Source organism: Bufo bufo, chromosome 7, assembly GCF_905171765.1.
Source record: "Bufo bufo chromosome 7, aBufBuf1.1, whole genome shotgun sequence".
Lineage (NCBI taxonomy): Eukaryota > Metazoa > Chordata > Amphibia > Anura > Bufonidae > Bufo > Bufo bufo.
This window is the reverse complement of record NC_053395.1, coordinates 114,910,068-114,933,834: the sequence shown is the minus strand read 5'-3', so window position 1 is coordinate 114,933,834 and position 23,767 is coordinate 114,910,068. Positions and strand designations below refer to the sequence as shown.

The 23,767-nt window shown below is 45.5% G+C and overlaps 1 protein-coding gene across 1 annotated transcript in view; it reads left to right on the top strand.

The window, feature by feature from the left end:
• The window catches only part of NEMP2 (nuclear envelope integral membrane protein 2), a 137,117-nt gene that overhangs the window by 20,209 nt on the left and 93,141 nt on the right, over nt 1-23,767 (top strand). The window contains exons 2-4 of the mRNA XM_040441073.1: nt 7,792-7,901; nt 12,204-12,426; nt 20,799-20,868. Coding sequence (XP_040297007.1) covers nt 7,792-7,901; nt 12,204-12,426; nt 20,799-20,868 — 403 coding nt within the window. The remainder of the gene's footprint in view (nt 1-7,791; nt 7,902-12,203; nt 12,427-20,798; nt 20,869-23,767) is intronic.

Genomic DNA, 23,767 nt, shown 5'->3' with positions numbered 1-23,767 from the left:
GTCTCCTTCCTCAAACATCAAGGGGGAACAAAATATCCTCTCCTTCAGAATCTGACAAACAAGATCTTCTCCTGGGCAGAGGAGAATGTTCTGTCAATCTCAGCAGTACACCTACAGGGTTCAAGAAACCAGTCGGCAGATTTCCGCAGCAGACATTTTATAGATCCAAACGAATGGACTCTAAACAGACAGGTGTTTCTAGAGCTGACATCAACTTGGGGGTACCCAGAGATAGATCTCTTTGCATCAAGGGAGAATGCACAAACAGCCTCCTTCTTCTCCCGAAACCCAGCCGATCATCCCACAGCAGTAGACTCCTTATCCCAGTCCTGGGACATGAAGCTAGCCTATGCGTTTCCTCCTTTCCCTCTGATTTCAATAGCTCTGAGGAAGATCAGCAGGGAATCATCCAGAGTGATCTTCATAGCTCCCTTTTGGCCAAAACAAGCCTGGTTCCCGGTTCTGTCCTCGCTAAGTCAGGAGAAACCGATCCCTCTCAGGCCAGACCTGTTGCATCAGGGTCCAATCTGGTAGGGATCGACCGATTATCGGTTTGGCCGATATTATCGGCCGATATTGAGGATTTTGAACGTTATCGGCATCTATTTTGCCGATATTCCGATAACGTATTGGGAACACAGAACGCGCTGCTGACAGCGCTCTCTGTGTTCCCTCCGCAGCACAGGGGAGAAGGAAGCAGTGTCTCCTCCCCCTGTGCTGCCGCCAATGGCAGGAGAGGAGACAAGAGGAGGGGAGGGGCTGTGGCCGCTGCGCCACTAATGAAGATGAGTCTTTCATTAATTCATATACAGGAGGCGGGAGCTGGGAGCTGGCTGCAGAATCACATAGCCGGCTCCCGACCTCTATGAACGGCAGCTGCGGTCCGCGGTAGTTAACCCCTTAGGTGCCGCGGATCGCAGCTACCGCTCATAGAGGTCGGGAGCCGGCTATGTGACTCTGCAGCCAGCTCCCGCCTCCTGTATGTGAAAGAGAGGTATCTTCATTGGTGGCGCAGTGCGCCCCCCCCCCCCTCAAGCCCCCTAGTATTAATCATTGGTGGCGCAGTGCGCCCCCCACCCCCATCCCAATAGTAAAAACATTGGTGGCGCAGTGCGCCCCCCCCCCCCCACCCAGTATTACTCATTGGTGGCAGTGGCCACAGGATCCCCTCTCCCCTGCTCCTCAGATCGGAGCCCCAGCAGTGTAATCCTGGGGCTCCGATCGGTTACCATGGCAGCCAGGATGCTATTGAAGCCCTGGCTGCCATGCTAAGCTCCCTGCTGCTGTGTGCACAAAGCACAGAGCAGCAGGGACAGTGTGAGCTCCTATTCACCCTGATAGAGATCTATCAGGGTGAATGGGACAAGGGTTCTAGTCCCTAAAGGGGCTAAAAGTTTTATAAAAAAAAAAACACCAAAATATTAAGTATAAATGAAAAAGATTTACAAAAAAAATAAAATACACGTTAACAATAAACATTAATTTTCAGCAGATTTGTGTAGGAATTTTTTTTTTTTTCCTCAAAAATAAAAATACCCAGAATATCGGTATAAATTATCGGCTATCGGCCTGAAAGTTGACAAATTATCGGTATCGGCCCTAAAAAATCAATATCGGTCGATCCCTACAATCTGGAATCCGGAAGTAACCAAGCTGAGATTAACAGCGTGGCTTCTGAAAGGGACTTGTTAAAATTACAGGGATTCTCAGACGGAGTAATATCCACCATTCAGAGAGGCCATAAACAGGTGACATCTGCAATTCATAATAAAATCGGGAAAAAATTCTGCTCCTGGATAACACTGAGAGAGAAGAACCCTCTACTCCCGAGTCTGGGAGATATTCTTGATTTCAATAGCATCATCACGACGGCATACAAGAAGATTGACCCCTGACCTCTGTAGGGGCAGGAACAGAGAATGGTTAAATACCCCCCTCCCACCACCAACACCAGTGTTTCCTGTCCATACAGAGGACAGGGCAGAGAAAGTTCTCCCTGTATGCAGGGAGATGAAGCTAGGAACTACAATGGTTTCTTTATTTATTTACCTGACAAAATCGCTGGCATCCTGCCATGGCGTCCCCCTGCCCTCCCGCGGTCTCAGTACTAACGCTGGGCAGGGGTGTTATGGGAATACTTGCTCCGGTCATATCTGGGGCCTGCTCCCAGGGCGACGGCTCCCTCCTGGCCTACCGAGGCTTCAGCAGGGTTGCGTGCCCTGCGCCTGTGGCGCATAGGTGATGACGTCATGTCCGGCGCTCCGGAGTGACGTAGGCGGCATACGGTGCCCCGCTCGAAGCTGAGACCCCGATATCCAATGGATGCTCCTGGCCTGAGAAAATCTGGGGCCCCTCACCTGCCTTTCCGGCTGGGGGAACTGAGGGGGAAAGGCCGCGATGTCTGGGACGGACGCACGCTCTCCTAGGAGTCCGCACCACCGCTGCTGCCATCCGTGAGTCCCCTCAGGTGGTGTTTTTGCATGGTCAGGGAGTCTGCTGGTCCCCCTCTTCTGCGGCAATAAAGGGGGGAGGGAGAGGATATTGTTCCTCCCGTATAAAGCTTACTGCTTATCTCTGGAGATAATGTTTGGGTCTCCTCTCTATCTCTTGAGAGGCCCACTTTGTGTGCAGAGGTTACATTTGGGGGATTCCTCAGGCCTCTGGCTCCAGTATACATCTCTTTGGATCCTCCTTCCCTCCCTTTCCTCTGACCGTCCCTTTATAGCAACCTTCTCCTCCTTTCAGGTGTCCATGGAGACTCAAAAAAAAGAAAAAGAAAAAAAAAGGTCAAGAGTTCCCTCAGTTGTATCTCCTGTAATGGCTATCTTCTAAACAATTATCCCAAGAAGTTTTGCAAAAATTGTATATCAAACATTGTACGTGACGAAGCACCCTCTCTGAAAGGAACTTAAATCTATGATACAAGTTGAAATTCGATCTCGGGCCCGCCTATCCGCTAATCCCTCTGATTTACCACAACCCCAGAGGAAGCGTGCTGGGTCACCTTCCTCTTCTGATTCTGAGGCCATAGCGGACGAGAGTGTCCATTGGGCCAAGTCATGGGAAGAGAGGGAAAGAGTCTCTGATTCGGACTCTGTGGACAGTGGCCGCAGATTCTATTTCTCTATGGAATATGTCCGACCTCAGAGCGGTCAGATCCACAATGGGTGTGGAGGAAGTACAATGCATCCACTCCATACAGGAAGAAATGTTTGGAGGGTTAAGAGTTTAAAAAAAAAAAAAAAAAACATGTGCGTTTCCCATAAGGGAGTCTCTTCCTTTTAAGAACAGGTTACTATTTGATCTCGAGGAATCCAAGATCTTCAATGAGATTCCTAAAATAGATGTTTAAGTTGCTAAGGTGAACAAAAAGACATCCCTCCCATTTGGGATGCCTACCAGCTCAAGGATTTCATGGATCATAAAGCCGACAGCCTGCTCAGGAAATCTTGGGAGGCTGCTATGTTTAATATTAAGACTAACATTGCGGCTACTTCCGTCGCTAGATCCATGTTTCTTTGGCTGGGAAAATTAGAGGATCATATGAAGAATAAAACGTCTAGAGAAGAAATCCTCAACTCCCTTCCTCTTAAAATCTGCTACTGCCTTCCTGGCGGACACCTCGGCTGAGTTGGCTCGATTCTCCGCCAGAGATGAGGCGCTTTCCAACTCGGCCAGACAGGCACTTTGGATGAAGTGCTGATCCAGGAACAAGACTTCAAAATTAAAACTTTGCTCAATACCCTTTCCGGGGAGTATGTTTTCGGTCCAGTCTTGGACAAAATTTTAGAAAAAGACGCTAAGAAAAAAGGGGTTTCCGGAGGGTCGTCCCTTTAGGCGCCGATTTCCCTTTCGCTCTTCCCCCGGTCAAGAGAAAAGCTTCAGGGGAAAGGGAAGTCGGGGTGCTGGAGTTACCAAAAAGGGGGAAGAGGGAAAGGTCAATCCTCTTCCCACCAGAAACTATCCGACAAGCAATGATGCCGGAGTAGGGGGGGAAGACTGTTAAGTTTCCTGGCGGAGTGGGAATCTATTTCCCAAAATTCCTGGGTCTCCGGAATAATCGGAACAGGTCATCAAATAGAGTGGTCTTCAAAACCCCCCAAACAAATTTTCGCTAACATGTTTTCAACCCAACCTTTGACAGGGAGTCCAAATTCTGACGAATGTAATCTCCCCAGGGGGCCGGGGATACTATTCAACATTATTCCTAGTCAGGAAAAAAGAAGGCACATTTCGAACATTCATAAACCTAAAACCTTTAAACAAATTTATTCTTTACTGGAAATTCATCATCATTTTCAGTTCAAAGCCCTCCCCTTCGGGATCTCATCGGCCCCGAGGCTCTTTATCAAAGGGTGGTAGAGATAGTTGCTTTCGTCAGGGGAAGGGGGCTTATGGTGGAACCCTACTTAGACGCCTTTCTCCTGATCATCGCTTACCTCTCCCATCAAGGGGGAACGCGATCAGCAATTCTTCAAACACTGACAACGGAAAAATTTTCATGGACAGGGCGGAAAGTGGCCTCCATCTCTGCAATTCATCTGAAGGGAACGCTGAACCTGGAAGTGGATTTCCTCAGCCGCCGCAGAATCGATCATACAGAAGGGTCCTTAAGCTCAGAGACATTCAGGTTGGTGGTAGGTCCACATCGGGCATCCCCCACTTGTCTATTTTCCACCAGGGTAAACTTAAAGGTGGAGACATTCTGTTCCTTAAACCATAGGGACAGACCTCACGCCTTGGACGCCTTCACCATCCGTTGGCATTGGAAGCTATGCTATGCTTTCCCTCCGCTTCCTTTAATTCCGAAAATTCACCAGGACAAGGACACAGTAATCGTGATCGTTCCCCTATTGCTGAAGAGGAGCTGGTTCGCATCTCTCCAGAGATGCTCCTTCCAGGATCCCTGGCCCCTTCCTATACGAGGGGATCTATTCCATCAAGGTCCGGTTCTACACCCAAACCCACAGCTTCTGAAACTAGCAGCATGGATCCTGAGACCCAGACTCTAAAACGACAGGTCTTATCAGATAATGTTATAACTACCTGGAGAGCCTCCAGGAAAAAGGTAACATCCGCAATCTACTCTAAAATCTGGAAGCGCTTCTGTCCCTGGAGTGGCTTCTGTCCCTGCATAGACCCAACATTCAAAGAATCCAGGATTTCCTACAACAGGGTTTCGACCTAGGGCTTGGACCCTCTACCCTGAAGGTCCAAATCTCAGTCCTAAGTTGTTTTTTCGACCAAGATATAGCTAGTCATCGTTGGGTCAGAAGGTTCATTAGTGCAACTACCAGACTTCGTCCAACAATCACTTCCCGTGTCTCCTCCTGGGATTTAAATACTGTCCTTACGGGTCTCACTCTACCACCATTTGAACCCATTGCCGATTGTCCAATAAAATTATTGTCCCTAAAAACCGCCTTACTAGTTGCAATAACCTCAGCCAGCAGATTAGGCGAGTTACAGGCTCTGTCAGTTAGGGAACCTTACCTTCGTGTTCTGGATGATAGGATCATTCTCCGACTCGACCCAGGCTTTCTCCCTAAAATCGTATCCAGCTTTCTTTGGAGCCAGGATTTTACCCTGCCTTCCTTTTGTCAACACCCCTCTAATGACAGAGAGTATTCCTTCCACACTCTGGACGTTAGACGGGCAGTTCTAAACTATATATCTGCTATCGAAAAGTTCAGAAAATCTGACAACTTACTAGTACTCTTTGCAGGAAAGTACAAGGGCCAGAAGGCCTCCCGGTCTTCTATAACAAGATGAATCAAGGAAACCATTTGCCTGTGTTACCATATTCAAAATCTTCCATGTCCAGTCAAACTTAGGGCCCATTCCACTAGTGCCATGTCTTCCTCTCAGGCAGAGCGAGCTGGCACCTCCCTGGAAGAAATATGTCAAGCTGCCACTTGGTCCAGCATCCATACATTTATAAAACACTACCACTTGGATCTTTCCAGATCCTCTGATCCATCCTTTGGACGGAAAGTCCTCCAGGCCATAGCTCCCCCCCTTAACTGATATATTTTGTATATCTCCTTGTATGCCGTCGTGATGATGCTATGGAAAAAACTGAATTAGTCTTACCGGTAATTCTGTTTCCATGAGATCATCACGACGGCACGTTATTCCCTCCCTACATATATTTCTAAAATTTTTTAACTTTTGGAGGATCTCCAGAAGGTATGAAGTAATACCTTCTCCATTGTCTGTTGTTTTTTCACCACCGGGTTACTCTGTGTGATTTTGGAAACACTGGTGTTGGTGGTGGGAGGGGGGTATTTAACCTTTCTCTGTTCCTGCCCCTACAGAGGTCAGGGGTCAATCTCCTTGTATGCCGTCGTGGTGATCTCATGGAAACAGAATTACCGGTAAGACTAATTCCAGTTTTTCCTCCAGGAAGGGTTCAACATGGGCCTTAAACCCAGTACCCTTAAGGTTCAGACTGCAGCCTTAAGTTGGTTTTTAAATTACTCCCTTTCAGAAAATCGATGGGTAAACAGGTTTTTAAAGGCAACCATTCGGATTAGACCAACACTAAGTTCCCCGGTCCCACCTTGGGATCTGTCGCTAGTTCTTAATGCCCTAACAAAACCACCCTTTGAACCCTTACATGAAAGGAGCTTAAGAAACTTAACCTTAAAAATGATGTTTCTAGAAGCTATCACATCAGCTCGTAGACTAAGAGAAATCCAAGCCCTTACTATCCGTGAGCCATACCTTACAATTTGCGAGGATAGAGTCATACTAAGGTTAGACCCATCCTTTATACCTAAGGTGGTTTGTTCCTTTCACCGTAATCAGGAAATAGTACTACCAACCTTCTATACAGATCCGAAGACCGAAAGGGAGAAGGAGTTCCATCTTCTAGACGTTAGACGTTCTCTCCTTTCCTACCTAGAAGTTACCAGTACCTTCAGATTGGACTCAAATCTGTTTATTCAGTTTTCAGGCCGCAACAAGGGCAAGAAGGCTTCTAAAGCGACATTAGCAGGATAGATTAAAATGGTCATTAAAGAGGCCTATAAGGGCCAGGGACTTCCCTGTCCTCAAGACGTTAGGGCTCATTCAACCAGAGCAGTCTCGGCTTCATGGGCCGAACATGCAAATGCTTCTATTGACCAGATATGTAAGGCAGCCACCTGGGCAAGTTCCCAGGCCTTTTGTAAGCATTACAGATTAAATGTGTCCGGGAATAATGACCAGTCATTTGGACGTAAAGTTCTTCAGGCTGCGGTCCCTCCCTAGTTTTGGATTAATTTGGTATTCCTACTCCATGTAGTGCTGTCATGGAGGACGTCCTGGAAAGTAAGAATTAGTCTTACCGGTAATGATATTTCCAGGAGTCCGACATGACAGCACTGGTAGTTCCCTCCCTAATGTTTAGAGTATTTTTTCTTTTGTATTACGATACCCATTATTGTGTGATAATCTAGAAGACACTGGTGAAGGTGGGTGGGGGGGGAGCTTTTAACCTCTCTGTTTCCTGTCCCAATAGTGGGCGGGGGAGACAACCTCCATGTAGTGCTGTCATGTCGGACTCCTGGAAATATCATTACCGTTAAGACTAATTCTTACTTTCTTTTTGCGTTCTAGATCACTACATATATTACACATTGTGGGACAGTATACTCATGGATTTTTCTCTTTGCGTTCTAGATCACTGCATATATTACACATTATGGGACAGTATACTCATGGATTTTTCTTTTTGCGTTCTAGATCACTACATATATTACTCATTGTGGGACAGTATACTCATGGATTTTTCTCTTTGCGTTCTAGATGTTGGATGCACTTTTTTAAATGAAGGGCAGGTCATTAATGAAACCGAGAATCACTGCTTCTGCTATAAACCACAATGGAGTCTAGATGTGATGTGGTCAGCTCTGCAGGTAAAGGGCATAACGCAAAGTAATGATTCGACTCTGTGCTGTCAACATCTGCAAATGGGGCATCTCCAAAATCTGTTTCAAAGTACGTACAGTATACCTGGTGAAAATCCTCTAACCCTGAGAAATGCTTCTTTTTATTTTTCTGCAAATAATGAGCAGGTCTGCACAACTGCTCTGCCAGTAACCCCAGCAAGTGCCTCCTGAGATTTCAGAGCTGGTAGAGATGATGCACCGTGCATCAAAATAGATGTATTTCTTAGGATTAGAGGACTGTTTTGTGGCACCTAGCCTACACGGCGGTATGGGGGTGACACACTAACTTTCTAATCCCATTCACTAAAATTGTACTGTACATAGTGGCAGAGTTCAGATTGTGATCTCATCTTTATAGGCAGATCCAGTCTTCCAGGTTTTTGTTAAATAAAATCTAGGAATAGACATACAAAAGAGAGGGAATTCCTACTGGCGTCCGTCCACCTTTAAAAAATAAGTCTGAGAGAAGGTGAAAAAGGAGAATAAGGCATGCTTTATCTGGTGCTGTCCTGCATGAGATGTACAAACAGCAGGTATCAGCAACCTCCGCCACTCCAGCTGTGGTGAAACTCTGACTCCCAGCATTCACAATTGCTTAACTGTTCTCAGAGCTTCCATAGAAGTAAATGGAGCATGCTAGAGTCATAGTTTCACAACAGCTGGAGTGCCGGAGGTTCATGCACACGACCGTATGTATTTTGCAGTCCGCAAAAATACGGATGACATGTGTGCATTCCGTATTTTGCGGAACGGAACAGCTGGCCCTTCATAGAACAGTACTATCCTTGTCCGTAATGCGGACAATAATAGGACATGTTCTATTTTTTTGCGGAACGGACATATGGAATGCACACGGAGTAACTTCCGTTTTTTTGCGGACCCGTTGAAGTGAATGGTTCCGCATACGGTCCGCACAAAAACGGAACGGACACAAAAAGACAATACGTTCGTGTGCATGAGCCCTTATGAAGAGAGCAGTCCTCCTCTACCTTCTCAATTTCTTCACTTTTCCTTGGTGGTAGTCTTTGTGTACTCTTTCTGAAAACTCAGTGGAGGAGGGGCTGAGCAGATTGATCTATAGTTTTATGGGCAAAGATTATTTACCTTCTCTATAACATCCATCTTTTACCTACTAATGAGAATAGAGATTTCTGCCGGGCAATGACTGGCAGGGAAATAGCCAGGGGGTTGTGCTAAGGCCAAAACCAAAAGGTTGCTGCCGTAATTGGGACACCATTGAACTGCATCCCAAACAGGAATACACAGTGCCATTAAAGTGATTGCATTAAACAGAAACAAGAAAACGTAAACGGTATGTACACCTTCAGGGGCAATTTTTTATGATTGCATTGTACTCATTTTGAGGTAAAAATATTTTTTTCAGTGTTAATAATATTTATTGTGTCAAAGGGTTAAAGGTCGAGCTGTGTGAATCTCACTTTGTGCTTTAAACCACATTATTATCAGTAAGATATGAATTGAGCTATAATGAGTGTTTATAAGGTCAGAGATAAGGGGCCGTCAGTTGAGCTGCTTGACAGAACACAGTAAAAACATGGAGCCTACTTCTAGAGAATCTCAAGGCTGTACCACTTGAAACCGAACCAGAGTTCAGGAAATGTTCTTTTTACAGTAGAAATTAATTTTATGAAGTTTCACCCTTATGTGAAGGGGTATTGTCTATGCAATAAAGAGGTCAGAGGCCATGGACACATAGATCATTGCCGCCTTGAAACTTGAGATAAGAATAACAGTGGACAGTTGGAACAAGTCTTGTCCTCAGGCACTTTTTGATAAATTATCTTTAACATCGGTAACATTTTCCAAATGCCTTTCAAACTGAATATGTTGTTAAAACTAGTTCAAACCAGTTTCAATATGCCTCAAGATTGCCTATATAAACTCAACTTCAACAATATACTGCAGACATTCTGCTGCACCTCCATACAGTGTTTTTGTCTCTACTTACGGTATATAAGAACAAAGAAAATACGGTACCTTCTTTAACCTTAAATTCAGATGACATCGTGATCCTTCCTATAACACTGACCTGTTACATGTGCACTTGGCAGCTGAAGGCATCTGTGTTGGTCCCATGTTGATATGTGCTGGCATTGCTGAGAAAACTGATGCTTTAATATATGCAAATGAGCTTCTAGGAGCAACGGGGGCGTTACCTTTACACCTAGAGACTGCTCTCTCTGCAACCTCGGTGCCCTCTGCACATTGATTGATAGGACCAGGCATCATCATGCCTGCTGGGCGACAGCAAGTGATGTAATTCCACTATATAGGGGCATTGGGTGTGTTTAAGGCTTTATTCTTCTTCCAGAAGATCAGATGGTGCGATCCGGTATGTGTGCCTTTTCACATATGATTGCTATTTATATTATGATGTTATTTGCCCTGAGAATGTATAATAATGGCGTTAGATTTGCATACATTGGCTAATATGGCAGCTTATTATGTGTGTCATGACCAGGGCTGTGGAGTCGGAGGCAATTTTGGGTACCTGGAGTCGGCAAGAAATGAACCAACTCCGACTCCTAGATTTAAATTGGAATAAATTTTAAAAAAAGCAAGTTTAAATGTCCCAATTCACAAAAAGTTATAATTAATTACTGTATTCTTCGCCCTATAAGACGCACCTGCCCATAAGACACACCTAGGTTTTTGAGGAGGAAAATAAGAAAAAGAAATGTTGAACCAAAAGGTGTGCTTTTGGTGGGTTTTGAACTAATGGTGGTCTGTGGGTGGCACTGTTATGGGGGCATCTGTGGGTGGCACTGTTATGGGGGCATCTGTGGGTGGCACTGTTAGGGGGGCATCTGTGGGTGGCACTGTGGATGACACATATATAGCATCTTATCTTAAGTGTCATCCACAGATTCCCCCCCCCCCCCCCCATAACAGTGTCCCTGTGTAGTGAATGGCGGCCGGCATCTGTTTCTGTAATGGCAGCGGGGCCCGGTGCCTGCTTCATTCATAAAGTGGGCGGAGCAGGCGCGTGACTTAGTGAGCTACGCTAAGAGCACCCACCCGGCCTCCTGACTGCCAAGAAGTTAGTAGTAAGTAGTACAGCGCTAGATTTAAGATGATTGGAATACTTTAACAATACCCACAAGTTAAATATGATTACCGTATACTACAGTGAGCGGGGCCCGGTGTAGTAGAATACAGTGACTGCACCGGGCCCCTCTGCCATTACAGAAACAGATGCCGGCCCCCAGCCCCCAGCCCCTCCTCCCTCTCAGCCTAATCACCGGACGGTCGCATCATCCCCCCCCCCCCCCCCCCCCCCCCACACACACTTTTGCAAAAAATACGGTACTTCTCTACTGTAAGAATAAAGGCCAATGCATGCAGTGCGTCACGTTACCGCAAAACGAACACGTTAAGTGACCGTGAAGAAGCATGCTTTTCATATGCTTCACTATATGGCATGCAACGCACAGTTAAGGAGCGGCAATACTTATACTTTCCTTTGTGTTGTGTTCTGCTGTTACAGGGAACGCAATGCCCATGGTTAACCTAGCCTCTCGCTGATAACTGATTAGGTAAAAGGACTAGAGACACTTGTATAACTGAAGGGAATGGATAGTCAATAGTTCAAGACTGAAGCTGTAAACCATTTGAAAAACTGCTGTCATTCAGCTAAGGCTATAAAAACTTGTAAACTCAGATTGTTAGCTTAATCTTTAAACATGACTATGGGATTCTACTAGGGAAATCAGGTTTTACAATAAATGCCCCTTCCTGGATCCTCCCACTGCCCTATATTCAGCAGAAGATCAGCACACAAAGGAGAAGGCAGCAGCTTCCTAGCCAGTAGTTCTGTGGTAATGACATGTATGTTGCCTTTCTTTCCTTCAAGGAATGTATAAAATACATTTGCATATTAAATACAGCGGAGTCTGAGTCGGAAGTACCAAAAACGGAGGAGTCAGACCATTTATCTCTCGACTCCACAGCCCTGGTCATGACCACTGATGTTTGGGGTGAGAATATTTATGTGTGCACTCTATGTAATGATCATATGCTTAAAAAGGTAGTTTTACTGCTGAAACGTGGCATTTTTTATGGTGGACGTACCTGTTTGGATTCTGTGGTCTGTTGGTGTCTTTGGTTTCTCTGGGTTGGTAATTTGGTGGTCACAAGCACAGTTGGCGGAAGTCTGGCCATGCTGATCCTTATTATTTTGTGTGTGTGTAATATATCATATATATTAGTATCATAAATAAATGATGTCTAACCACTTTTGATTTCTAGATTCATGTCCAGAGTACAGAAAGAGTTCTTGTTTTACCTCGGCATAACTGCACTCATCCAGAGGATACGCACGCTTACGTTATTTGCTGGCTGCGCGGTGTCTGGGAACCACAAGGCTCCGAGGACGTACTCCTTGATGTCAATCAACTAGACAAAGACTTCTGCTTTCATTTAAATGTCAGCAGTACAACAACAGGTTATCGTGTAACACTCCGGAAGAGCCGTAAGTATTGCATGGAGATGAATGAACACAGGATGTCTCTCTGGGTGCCTTAATTTCTATATTGCACGTCAAAACTAAAAAGGAAAGCTACTTTATTCCCTATACTCGTAAACCTGGGCACTCCCCTATGTCATGATACCATCTTCTGTCACAGCTAATTGTGAGAAAATCACAGTTTTGAAATCTATGGTCTCAAACCAATGGACCATTTGGCACTGCTCAGTGGTAGTCCAAGATCACAGACCTCTCCAGTGTGGTTTCATGTTCCCTGTCAGATCAATATGACTGGATTTCCCCTTTAAGATATCTAAAACAGTTGATCTCTTTCACACAGCACTCTACAAAACAGTCGTGCCCTGGGAAAAGTCTAAGGCATACCAATACAATTCATCAGTGCAGTAAGCGGTGCTGCTGCTGCCTGAAACAACCAATAACAAAGCTCCTTACAGAAAGGAGTGTTATTATTGGATACTTTGACGGGCTGTCGGAGCATTCGCACTCGCCACTTTCAAGATGTGGAGGAGGGGGCTTCTGCAGTAGTGTGCAATCGTCACCAAGAGGCGGCGGGCAGGGTAAGTGGCCTTACTGGGCATTGGGGTCCCTAATGTTGCAGTGGTGGGCTGGGGCCCCCACTAATCTCCATGACGAGTGTGAAGTGCTCAGCAGAGCGTTGCTTCTCCTCACTGCTGAACGCTACAGTGAAGACAGTCTATGGGATGTCTTCACCATCCTATATCAAATAATGTGCTCCAGGCATAGACCAGCCACAATAATAGTAATCAATAATTATTTATTAATCAAAAAGGCAAAACACACATGACTGATGGTATAATCAACCTACAGGATCAATGCAATATCAGTGGGACATGTGCAAAAGGATAAAAGATAAAGTAAAATGATAAATTAATGAGAACACAATATATAATAGTCCAGAGAAAATATAACCTAGTATAACCTGTATAATTTACCCCAGCAGTGGGCCCACTAATGGTAAACCAAGTTCAGTTATAAACGGTGGATCTACCTAAAAAAAAAAAAACGTCTGACAAGGAAAGAAATAGTATTCACAAAACCCATTATCAATATATTGTGCACAATAATGTTAACCACCTCAGCTCCCCTAGCTTAAACACCCTTAATGACCAGACCACTTTTTACACTTTTGCACTACACTACTTTCATGGTTTATTGCTCGGTCATACAACTTACCACCCAAATGAATTTTACCTCCTTTTCTTCTCACTAATAGAGCTTTCATTTGGTGGCATTTCATTGCTGCTGACATTTTTACTTTTTTTGTTATTAATCGAAATTTACCGAATTTTTGGCAAAAAAATAAAAATTTTCACTTGTAAAATTTTTCAAATAAAACTACATTTCTATATAAATTTTTCTCTAAATTTATTGTTCTACATGTCTTTGATTAAAAAAAATGCAATAAGTGTATATTTATTGGTTTGCGCAAAAGTTATAGCGTTTACAAACTATGGTACAAAAATGAGAATTTCCGCATTTTGAAGCAGCTCTGACTTTCTGAGCACCTGTCATTTTTCCTGAGGTTCTACAATGGCCAGACAGTAGAAACACCCCACAAATGACCCCATTTTGGAAAGTAGACACCCTAAGGTATTCGCTGATGGGCATAGTGAGTTCATAGAACTTTTTATTTTTTGTCACAAGTTAGCGGAAATTGATATATATATATATATATATATATATATATATATATATTTTTTTTTTTTCTCAGTCTCCCTTTCCGCTAACTTGGGACAAAAAGTTCAATCTTTCATGGACTCAATATGCCCCTCAGCGAATACCTTGGGGTGTCTTCTTTCCAAAATGGGGTCATTTGTGGGTTTTTTGTACTGCCCTGGCATTTGAGGGTCTCCGCAATCATTACATGTATGGCCAGCATTAGGAGTTTCTGCTATTCTCCTTATATTGAGCATACGGGTAATGAGATTTTTTTTTTTTTCTGTCCAGCCTCTGGGCTGAAAGAAAAAATGAACGGCACAGATTTCTTCATTCGCATCGATCAATGTGGATGAAAAAATCTCTTCCAAAAAAAGAGGGGAAAGGCGTCTGCCAGGACATAGGAGCTCCGCCCAACATCCAAACCCACTCAGCCCGTATGCCCTGGCAAACCAGATTTATCCATTCACATAAATCGATGTGGATGAATAAATCATTGCCGGGATTTTTTTTTTATGATTTTTTTTATATACAAAGTGCTTGCCAAAGCATATGAACACCGCCCCTCAGCTCATATGCCTCTGCAAACGTATCCTTTTTTTACTGCAGAGGAGAAATCTCGTCTTGCAGCGCCGCATACACCGACTTTTGTGTAATCTGACAGCAGCGCAATGCTTCTGTCAGAATGCACATCAGTGCTGCAGCTGGTTTATCGGTTGGTCCACCTAGAAGGTAAAAAAACAAAACAAAAACAAATAAAACAGGCCGCAACGCAATAAATTTATTAACATTAACTTTATAACATTTGAAACAGAACATTAACTTTTTTGAACTTTTGGAACATTAACTTTTTTACTTACCTGTGATTTTTTAATATATTTTTTTACCTTTTATAGGACAAACCTCTCCTTCCCCATGGGACAATGTGCAAAGCGCAAATCGCCCAGAGATGTGGCGAAGTACATTATGCACTTTGTCCCAGGTGAAAGGAGAGGTTTGCAGCAGCTGTGAGTGAAAGGGCCCTAATAGCCCTGTGTGCCTGTCCTGTGAGATGCAATCCCTATGCTAAGTGTACCTGTGTGTGGTACTTCCGGAAACACTCCCCTAAGCATAGGGCAGGGTGGTCAGGGCAGTCAGAACAGAAATAGCGGGTGTCACGCCTTATTCCACTCCTGCTACAGACACAACATTTTTTTCGGGGTGGCGGTTGGTTTGAGGTACCAGCAACGACACTGGGGAAATGTCGCTCGTGTAGACAGCTCACTACACTGGTGGATGGGGCCACGGAACCTCCTGGATACAGGAGGTTCTCGATGCTCTCTTCCTGAAATTTGAAGAAGGATCTTGTTCTCCCAGCCTTACTGTAGAGAACAAAACTATTGTACATCGCCAATTGAATTAAATATACAGACACCTTCTTATACCAGCGTCTGGTCCTGCGGGAAAGTAAATAAGGAGCCAACATCTGGTCATTGAAGTCCACCCCTCCCATGAGCAAATTATAGTCATGGACCAAGAGGGGCTTTTCAATGACACGGGTTGCTCGTTCTATTTGGATTGTCGTGTCTGCGTGAATGGAGGAGAGCATGTAAACGTCACGCTTGTCTCTCCATTTCACTGCAAGCAATTCTTCGTTACACAAGGCAGCCCTCTCCCCCCTTGCAAGACGGGTGGTAACGAGCCGTTGGGGGAAGCCCCGGCGACTAGGTCGCGCAGTGCCACAGCAGCCAATCTGTTCTAAAAACACATGCCTGAAGAGGGGCACACTTGTGTGAAAATTGTCCACATAAAGATGGTAGCCCTTAACAAATAAGGGTGACACCAAGTCCCAGACTGTCTTCCCACTGCTCCCCAGGTAGTCAGGGCAACCGACCGGCTCCAGGGTCTGATCTTTACCCTCATAAACCCGAAATTTGTGCGTATAGCCTGTGGCCTTTTCACAGAGCTTATACAATTTGACTTCATACCGGGCGCGCTTGCTTGGGATGTATTGTTTGAAGCCAAGGCGCCTGGTAAAATGTATAAGGGACTCGTCTATGCAGTTGTTTTGCTCAGGGGTATACAAATCTGCAAATTTGGTGTTAGTGGTCTGAGGGGCCGAATTTTGTGGAGCCGGTCAAAAGCTGGGTGGTCTCTGGGACGAGAGGTGCTGTTGTCGCTAAAGTGTAGGAAACGCAGGATGGTCTCAAAACGTGTCCTGGACATGGCAGCAGAGAACATGGGCATGTGATGAATTGGGTTCGTGGACCAATATGACCGCAATTCATGCTTTTTTGTCAGGCCCATGTTGAGGAGAAGGCCCAGAAAAGTTTTAAATTCGGAAACTTGGACAGGTTTCCACCGGAAAGACTGGGCATAAAAGCTTCCCGGGTTGGCGGCTATAAATTGAGTGGCATACCGATTTGTTTCTGCCACGACGAAGTCCAAGAGCTCCGCAGTCAAGAACAGCTCAAAAAAAAACAGATCCGATCTGAACTGTCTCAACCCGAACTCCAGACTGGGCGGTGAAAGGGGGAACTACTGGTGCGGCTGAAGTTGGGGGCTGCCAATCAGGGTTTGCCAGCACCTCAGGGACTCTAGGGGCTCTACGGGCCTGTCTGTGCGGTGACTGCGACGGGGGAACTAATGCACGTGCCACCGTACCAGCTTCAACTGCCCTTCTGGTGCTCGCCACTTCACCATGTTCTACAGCAGTGCTGGTACTAGGTCCAGGATGGGCTGCGCTGCTGGTGTATGCCTCACCATGTAATCAGACAGCGCCAGCCCCACTCTGCTGCCCTTGAAGCGGATCCTGCGCAACCTGTGGTCTAGCAACACGGGGCCGGGTACGCCTGGTGCTATCAGGGACCTCAGCCTCCTCGTCCGAACTTTGGGTCAGACTGCCACTGCAGGTTCGTATTCTGACCCGCTGGATTCGTCAGATGAGGATTCCCATTCCTCATCCGACTGGGTCAGAAGCCTGTAGGCCTCTTCAGAAGAATACCCCTTATTAGCCTTTTGATCAACTAAATTTAGGGGGTATTCCCTGAGACTACCCAAGAAAAAAAGCAAGCCTGTCTTACAAATGGGAGGCTAGCGAAGTACCGGAAGCCGCTGCGATTGATAATAAAAAATCAAAACAGATTATTTTTTTATCACCACAGCGCTTGTAAAGCGATTGTGCAGTGAATTTTTTTTTTGTCACCGGGGCAGGCGTGGGTGAACGCACGTGTGGGCGACCGATCAGGCCTGATCGGGAAAACACTGCGTTTTGGGTGGAGGGCGAACTAAGGTGACACTAATACTATTATAGATCTGACTGTGATCAGTTCTGATCACTTACAGATACTATAAAAGTACAAATGCTGATTAGCAATACGCTAGTCAGCGAATCAGTGACTGCGGTGGGCTGGGCGCTAACCGACGCTAACTACCTAATTGTCAATACTAGTGAAAAAAAGTGACATTTCACACTGATCACTTTTTTCCCTTTCACTAGTGATTGACAGGGGTGATCAAAGGGGTTAATTGGGGTGATCTGGGGCTAAATGTATAGTGTTTGGTGTGTACTCAGTGATGTGTGCTCCTCTGCTGGACCAACCGATGAAAAGGATTCGATTTTTTTAAGTCACCAACCTGCCAGCGATGATCATTGGCTGGCAGGCTGGTGACGAACTTCTGACGTAACGATTCCCGGCCCGCACTGCGCATGTGCGGGCCGACTCTGCCCGAAATCTTGCGTCTCGCGAGAGGGCGCGTCCAGGAGGAATAACGGGGGCGCCGCCAGGAAACAATCCTGCGTGCGGCGGTCCTGAGGAGGTTAAAGAGGACCTTTCCTGGTTTTGTATTAATTGCGATAAATACCTTTTACTTGGGTGTACCCCCACTGATGCTGCCATCCTGCATACCCTCTATTACTACTAACAACAATATTATGGTGTCCAATATATTGACCAATTCTAGGTACCTACTAATCCATTGGAACTCCTCTTGAACCCTCTATTACTACTATTAACAACAACATTATTGTGTACAATATATGGCACCCACCAATTAAATACACCGGGTAGTAATAGTGAAAGGAGCCCTATCACATTTTACAAAATTCGATACCCAAACAATAGAACTACGGCTCCAATTATAAGTACAAAATTCTGTACTTCTAATTGGAGCCGTAGTTCTATTGTTTGGGTATCCAACATATGGACCGCACTACAGTATGTTCACACATCCTAAGTACCTACTAATCCATTGGAACTCTTATTGAACCCTCTATTACTACTACTCTCATTAAAGAGGACCTTTCATGGTTTGTATTAATTGCGATACATACCTTTACTTGGGGAGGCACCCCCCGCTGATGCTGCCACCCTTCCTGATTTTATTTAAATATCGCTCCTGTGCCCCACTGTTTCCACCCCTTCCCCCGCAGTTTTAGTTACTGATCATCGGTACATGGAGGAAGAGACGCCAGGGTTTCTCAGTGGGTGTCGCCTTCTCCCTGGCTGTGCCGCGATCCAATCACAGTGGAGAGCGTTACAGCCAGAGAGAAGGTGAGTTTTTTTTCTTTTTCTCCCTGGCTGTGACGCTCTGCGCTGTGATTGGATCGCCGGGGAGAAGGAGACGCCCATTGAGAAACCCTGCCGTCTCCGCCTCCCTGTATCGATGCTCAGTATTGGTATACTGAGCGCGAAAACTACGGTGGGACACAGCAGGGTGCAGGAGCGATATTTAAAAAAATCAGGCAGGGTGGCGGCATCAGCGTGGGGTGCCTCCCAAGTAAAGGTATTTATCGCAATTAATACCAAACCATATCCAGCTCCAGTCTAAATGTAAAGCCCCTCTCAAACAAGCGAGTTCCACACTCCGGACTCGCAGCGTGAGTGTGCAGCAGCTCCCGTCCTGACCTCGCAGCACTGACTGGGTTGCATAGCATTATATTGATTTATGATGTTATGTTACCCTTAGGCTGGGTTCACACGAGCGTGTCCAGATGCGTCCCGGTGTATTGCGGCAAACCCGCGCGAGTAGGAACGCAATTGCAGTCAGTTTTGACTGCGATTGCGTTCCGATGTTCAGTTTTATCGGGCGGGTGCAATGTGTCTTGCACGCGCGTGATAAAAAACCGACTGTGGTACCCAGACCCGAACTTCTTCACAGAAGTTCAGGTTTGGGTTAGTTGTAGTGTAGATTGTATTATTTTCCCTTATAACATGGTTATAATGGAAAATAATAGCATTCTGAAAACAGAATGCTTAGTAGGTGATCAATTGAGGGTTAAAAAAATAAATAAAAATTAACTCACCTTCTCCTCTTGATCGCGTAGTTGCCGGTCTCTTCTTTAATGATGAGCTGTGGGCTAAAGGACCTGTGGTGACGTCAGATCACATGCTCCAATCACATGGTCCATCACCATGGTGATGGACCATGTGATTGGAGCATGTGATCTGACGTCACCACAGGTCCTTTAGCCCACAGCTCATCATTAAAGAAGTATGAAGAGACCGGCAACTACGCGATCAAGAGGAGAAGGTGAGTTAATTTTTATTTATTTTTTTAACCCTCAATTGATCACCTACTAAGCATTCTGTTTTCAGAATGCTATTATTTTCCATTATAACCATGTTGTAAGGGAAAATAATACAGTGAATAGACTGTCACCTAGCAACCATGCGTGAAAATCGCACCGCATCCGCACTTGCTTGCGGATGCTTGCGATTTTCACGCAACCCCATTCACTTCTATGGGGCCTGCGTTGCGTGTAAAACGCAGAATATAAAGAATGCTGCGATTTTCACGCAACGCACAAGTGATGCGTGAAAATCACCGCTCATCTGAACAGCCCCATTGAAATGAATGGGTCAGGATTCAGTGCGGGTGCAATACGTTCACCTACCGCATTGCACCCGCGCGGAAGTCTCGCCCGTGTGAACGCAGCCTTAGCGGTCTGGAATGTATTGGATAACAGTGACACCATTATGTCAGTGTTATACAATACATTCCAGAAATGTAAGAGTTACATAGCATCAAAAATCAATATAATGCTATGCGATCCCATCAGTGCTGGGAGGTCAGGAGGTCTCTCCCTGACACACGCTGCCAGTCTGATATTTAGGACTCGCTCGTGTGAAGGGGGCCTAAGACTGCTTCCTTGCTGACTTACATTTAGATCATTTAGATCTTTTTCTACAACTAAACAGGCTTAATTGAATGCAGGCAGGCTACTATAGATAAATGATAAAGTACATGGAAGATATACCATATTGGACTGTAGTATTCAGGTTAAATTGCCGTGTTGGCACTTTGAGATAAATATGTGGGTTTTGGGTTTCAGTTTGGCGCCCGGTCTCTATAAGGTTCGCCATCTCTGCTCTAGGCCAGTGCTTTTGAATAATAATCCTTGATGTGGCATTTAAATCTAAATGCCTGTGTCTTGTAAGGGTCCTCTTCCAGCCTGCTGCTTCAGGGTGCACATTGCTCACTGCGGGCGCCTGACAGCGTCACCTCTGGCGTTCGTGTCCTCCATATTGCCACTTGGTAGAAGTTGCTCTGGCTACTGTGAGATCAGTGCAAATGTCTTTGAAGAGGGAGTCATATGCAATAAGCCTGTCCAAATGCACAGCATTAAATATGCTTACCTTTAGCTATAGTATTTTATAATTGAACTGCTTTTATTGATGTGTTCTTTATTTTCCCTCCAGGGTTTACTCTTCCAATCTTCATTGTCTTAATTAGCATTTTGCTGTTCTGCTTAGCCGGTAAACTGAGTAGGTATGTGCCCATGGATATTGATCCGATTACTAATTCACCCATTGGCACTGATTTATCATGCCTTTTCTCCAGAATACTGTCTTCAATGGGCCTTTTGCAATGTTTTGGGCACACTTTTGCGCAATTTTACACCACTCACTCCAGTTTTGAAGTGGGTGTGGTCAGCTATGTTAATGATTTTCTCTCCAGGTTTATCATTGATCTCACTCCAGGAGGAGGGTGGAGTAGGAAAACTGGAGGAGCTTCTCTAGACAAAAATATTAGGTTTAAAGTGGGTATCCGAGACAAAATGTCCCCCATGTGCCCAGGCCTCTCACACAGAATCTTCTTACCTGGCTCCCCGTTCCCCGCGCCTCTCCTGGTCCCCACACCGCAGCTGCTGCTTCTCCCCATGTGAGGATGAAAATGGAGCCCTGCAAGTGAAGAAGGGCGCACTGCCCATGCGCAGCCGCCCTCCATTCATTTTCTATGGGGCAGGTGAAAATAGCTGAGCGCTGGCTCGGCTATTTCAGTCAGCCCCATAGAAATGAATGGGAGCGGGGGCCGCGCATGCGTGGTATGCTCCCGTTTACTTCTATGGGGAGCTGGCTTGGTGGACCGGAGTACTCCAGCCACCACTTTGCGGGACTCCATTCTCAATATAGATGCAGGTCCCAGCGGTGGGACCCGCACCTTTAAGACAATGGGGGCATATCCTAGCGATATACCCCAATTGTCCATGATGAGACAACCCCTTTAAGTGGCACTATACAGATACATTTTACTGAATAACTCAGTAGCTATACAAAATATTTAATTACATGCAATTACAAAAATATTTAGATACAGGTGCTGGTTTGAAAACTGTACAATATTTTTAGTGGGACAACCCCTTTAAGTCACGTCCCGCAGCGCCGCACATGTACAGCGCTCTGAATCGGGTGGGTGCAGCACCTGCTCCATCAGCGGTAGGGGCCCAGCTATTTTTGACAGCCGGTGAATACACTGATGCCGACATAGTAACTTCTTGTATGCCGCAGTGAACACTGACCACGGCATGCTGACCTCCACCACCCCATCAGGTCTCCGCGATGCGGTGATTGGGACCAGATGACTGGAATAGCATCGGGGCTTGCCTCCTACGGAAACTGAGATCCAGCCTCCCTGACAGTCAATGCATTACAATACAGGGTGATTTGTAATGCATTGTAGAGGGGATCAGACCTCCAAAATTTGAAGTCCCACAGTGGGATAAAAATAAAGTTATAAAAAAAAATTTTTTTCATAAAAAATAAAAGTTGCAAGTAAAAAAAAATGGTATCACCGCATCCATAATAACTGGCTCTATAAAAATATCACATGATCCATCCCGTCAGGTGAACACCATTAGAAAAGAAAAAAATATACAGTTGCAAGAAAAAGTATGTGAACCCTTTGGAAGGATATGGATTTCTGCACAAATTGGTCATAAAATGTGATCTGATCTTCATCTAAGTCACCCCAATAGACAATCAGTCTGCTTAAACCAATAACACACAAAGACTTAAAGGGAACCTGTCACCAGGATTTTGTGCATAGAGCTGGGGACATGGGCTGCTAGATGGCCACTAGCTCATCTGCAATACCCAGTCCCCATAGCTCTCTGCGCTTTTATTGTGTTAAAAAACAGTTTTGATCCATATGCAAATGACCTGATATGAGTCCTGTATCCGGAGATGAGCCAAGCGGAAAGGTGCCCAGCACCGCCCCGCGTCCTCCGAATCTCCTCCTTGCTGGCTGACGTCACAGAGCTGGAGCGCAGAAATCTCGCGATGCGCGAGCTAGCGCATGCGTAGTTCGTTCCCTGTGCTGATGCCAGTACAGGGAATGAACATGATGCCGACACTGCGCATGCGCTAGCTCGCGCTTCGCGAGATTTCGGCGCTCCAGCTCTGTGACATCAGCCAGCAAGGAGGAGATTCGGAGGACGCGGGCCGGTGCTGGGCTCCTTTCCGCTTGGCTCATCTCCGGATACAGGACTCATATCAGGTCATTTGCATATGGATCAAAACTGTTTTTTAACACAATAAAAGCGCAGAGAGCTATGGGGACTGGGTATTGCAGATGAGCTAGTGGCCATCTAGCAGCCCATGTCCCCAGCTCTATGCACAAAATCCTGGTGACAGGTTCTCTTTAAATGTTACCATGTTTTTATTGAACACACCATGTAAACATTCACAGTGCAGGTGGAAAAAGTATTTGAACCCTTGGATTTAATAACTGGTTGAAACTCCTTTGGCAGCAATAACTTCAACCAAACGTTTCCTGTAGTTGCAGATCAGACGTGCACAACGGTCAGGAGTAATTCTTGACCATTCCTCTTTACAGAACTGTTTCAGTTCAGCAATATTCTTGGGATGTCTGGTGTGAATCGCCTTCTTGAGGTCATGCCACAGCATCTCAATCGGGTTGAGGTCAGGACTCTGACTGGGCCACTCCAAAAGGCATATTTTCTTCTGTTTAAGCCATTCTGTTGTTCATTTACTTCTATGCTTTGGGTGGTTGTCCTATTGCAACACCTATCTTCTGTTGAGATTCAGCTGGTGGACAGATGGCCTTAAGTTCTCCTGCAAAATGTCTTGATAAACTTGGGAATTCATTTTTCCTTCTATGATAGCAATCCGTCCAGGCCCTGACACAGTAAAGCAGCCCCAAACCATGATGCCCCCACCACCATACTTCACAGTTGGGATAAGGTTTTGATGTTTGTGTGCTGTGCCTTTTTTTCTCCACACATAGTGTTGTGTGTTTCTTCCAAACAACTCAACTTTGGTTTCATCTGTCCACAGAATATTTTGCCCGTACTGCTGTGCAACATCCAGGTGCCCTTGGGCAAACTGTAAACGTGCAGCAATGGGTTTTTTTTGGACAGCAGTGGCTT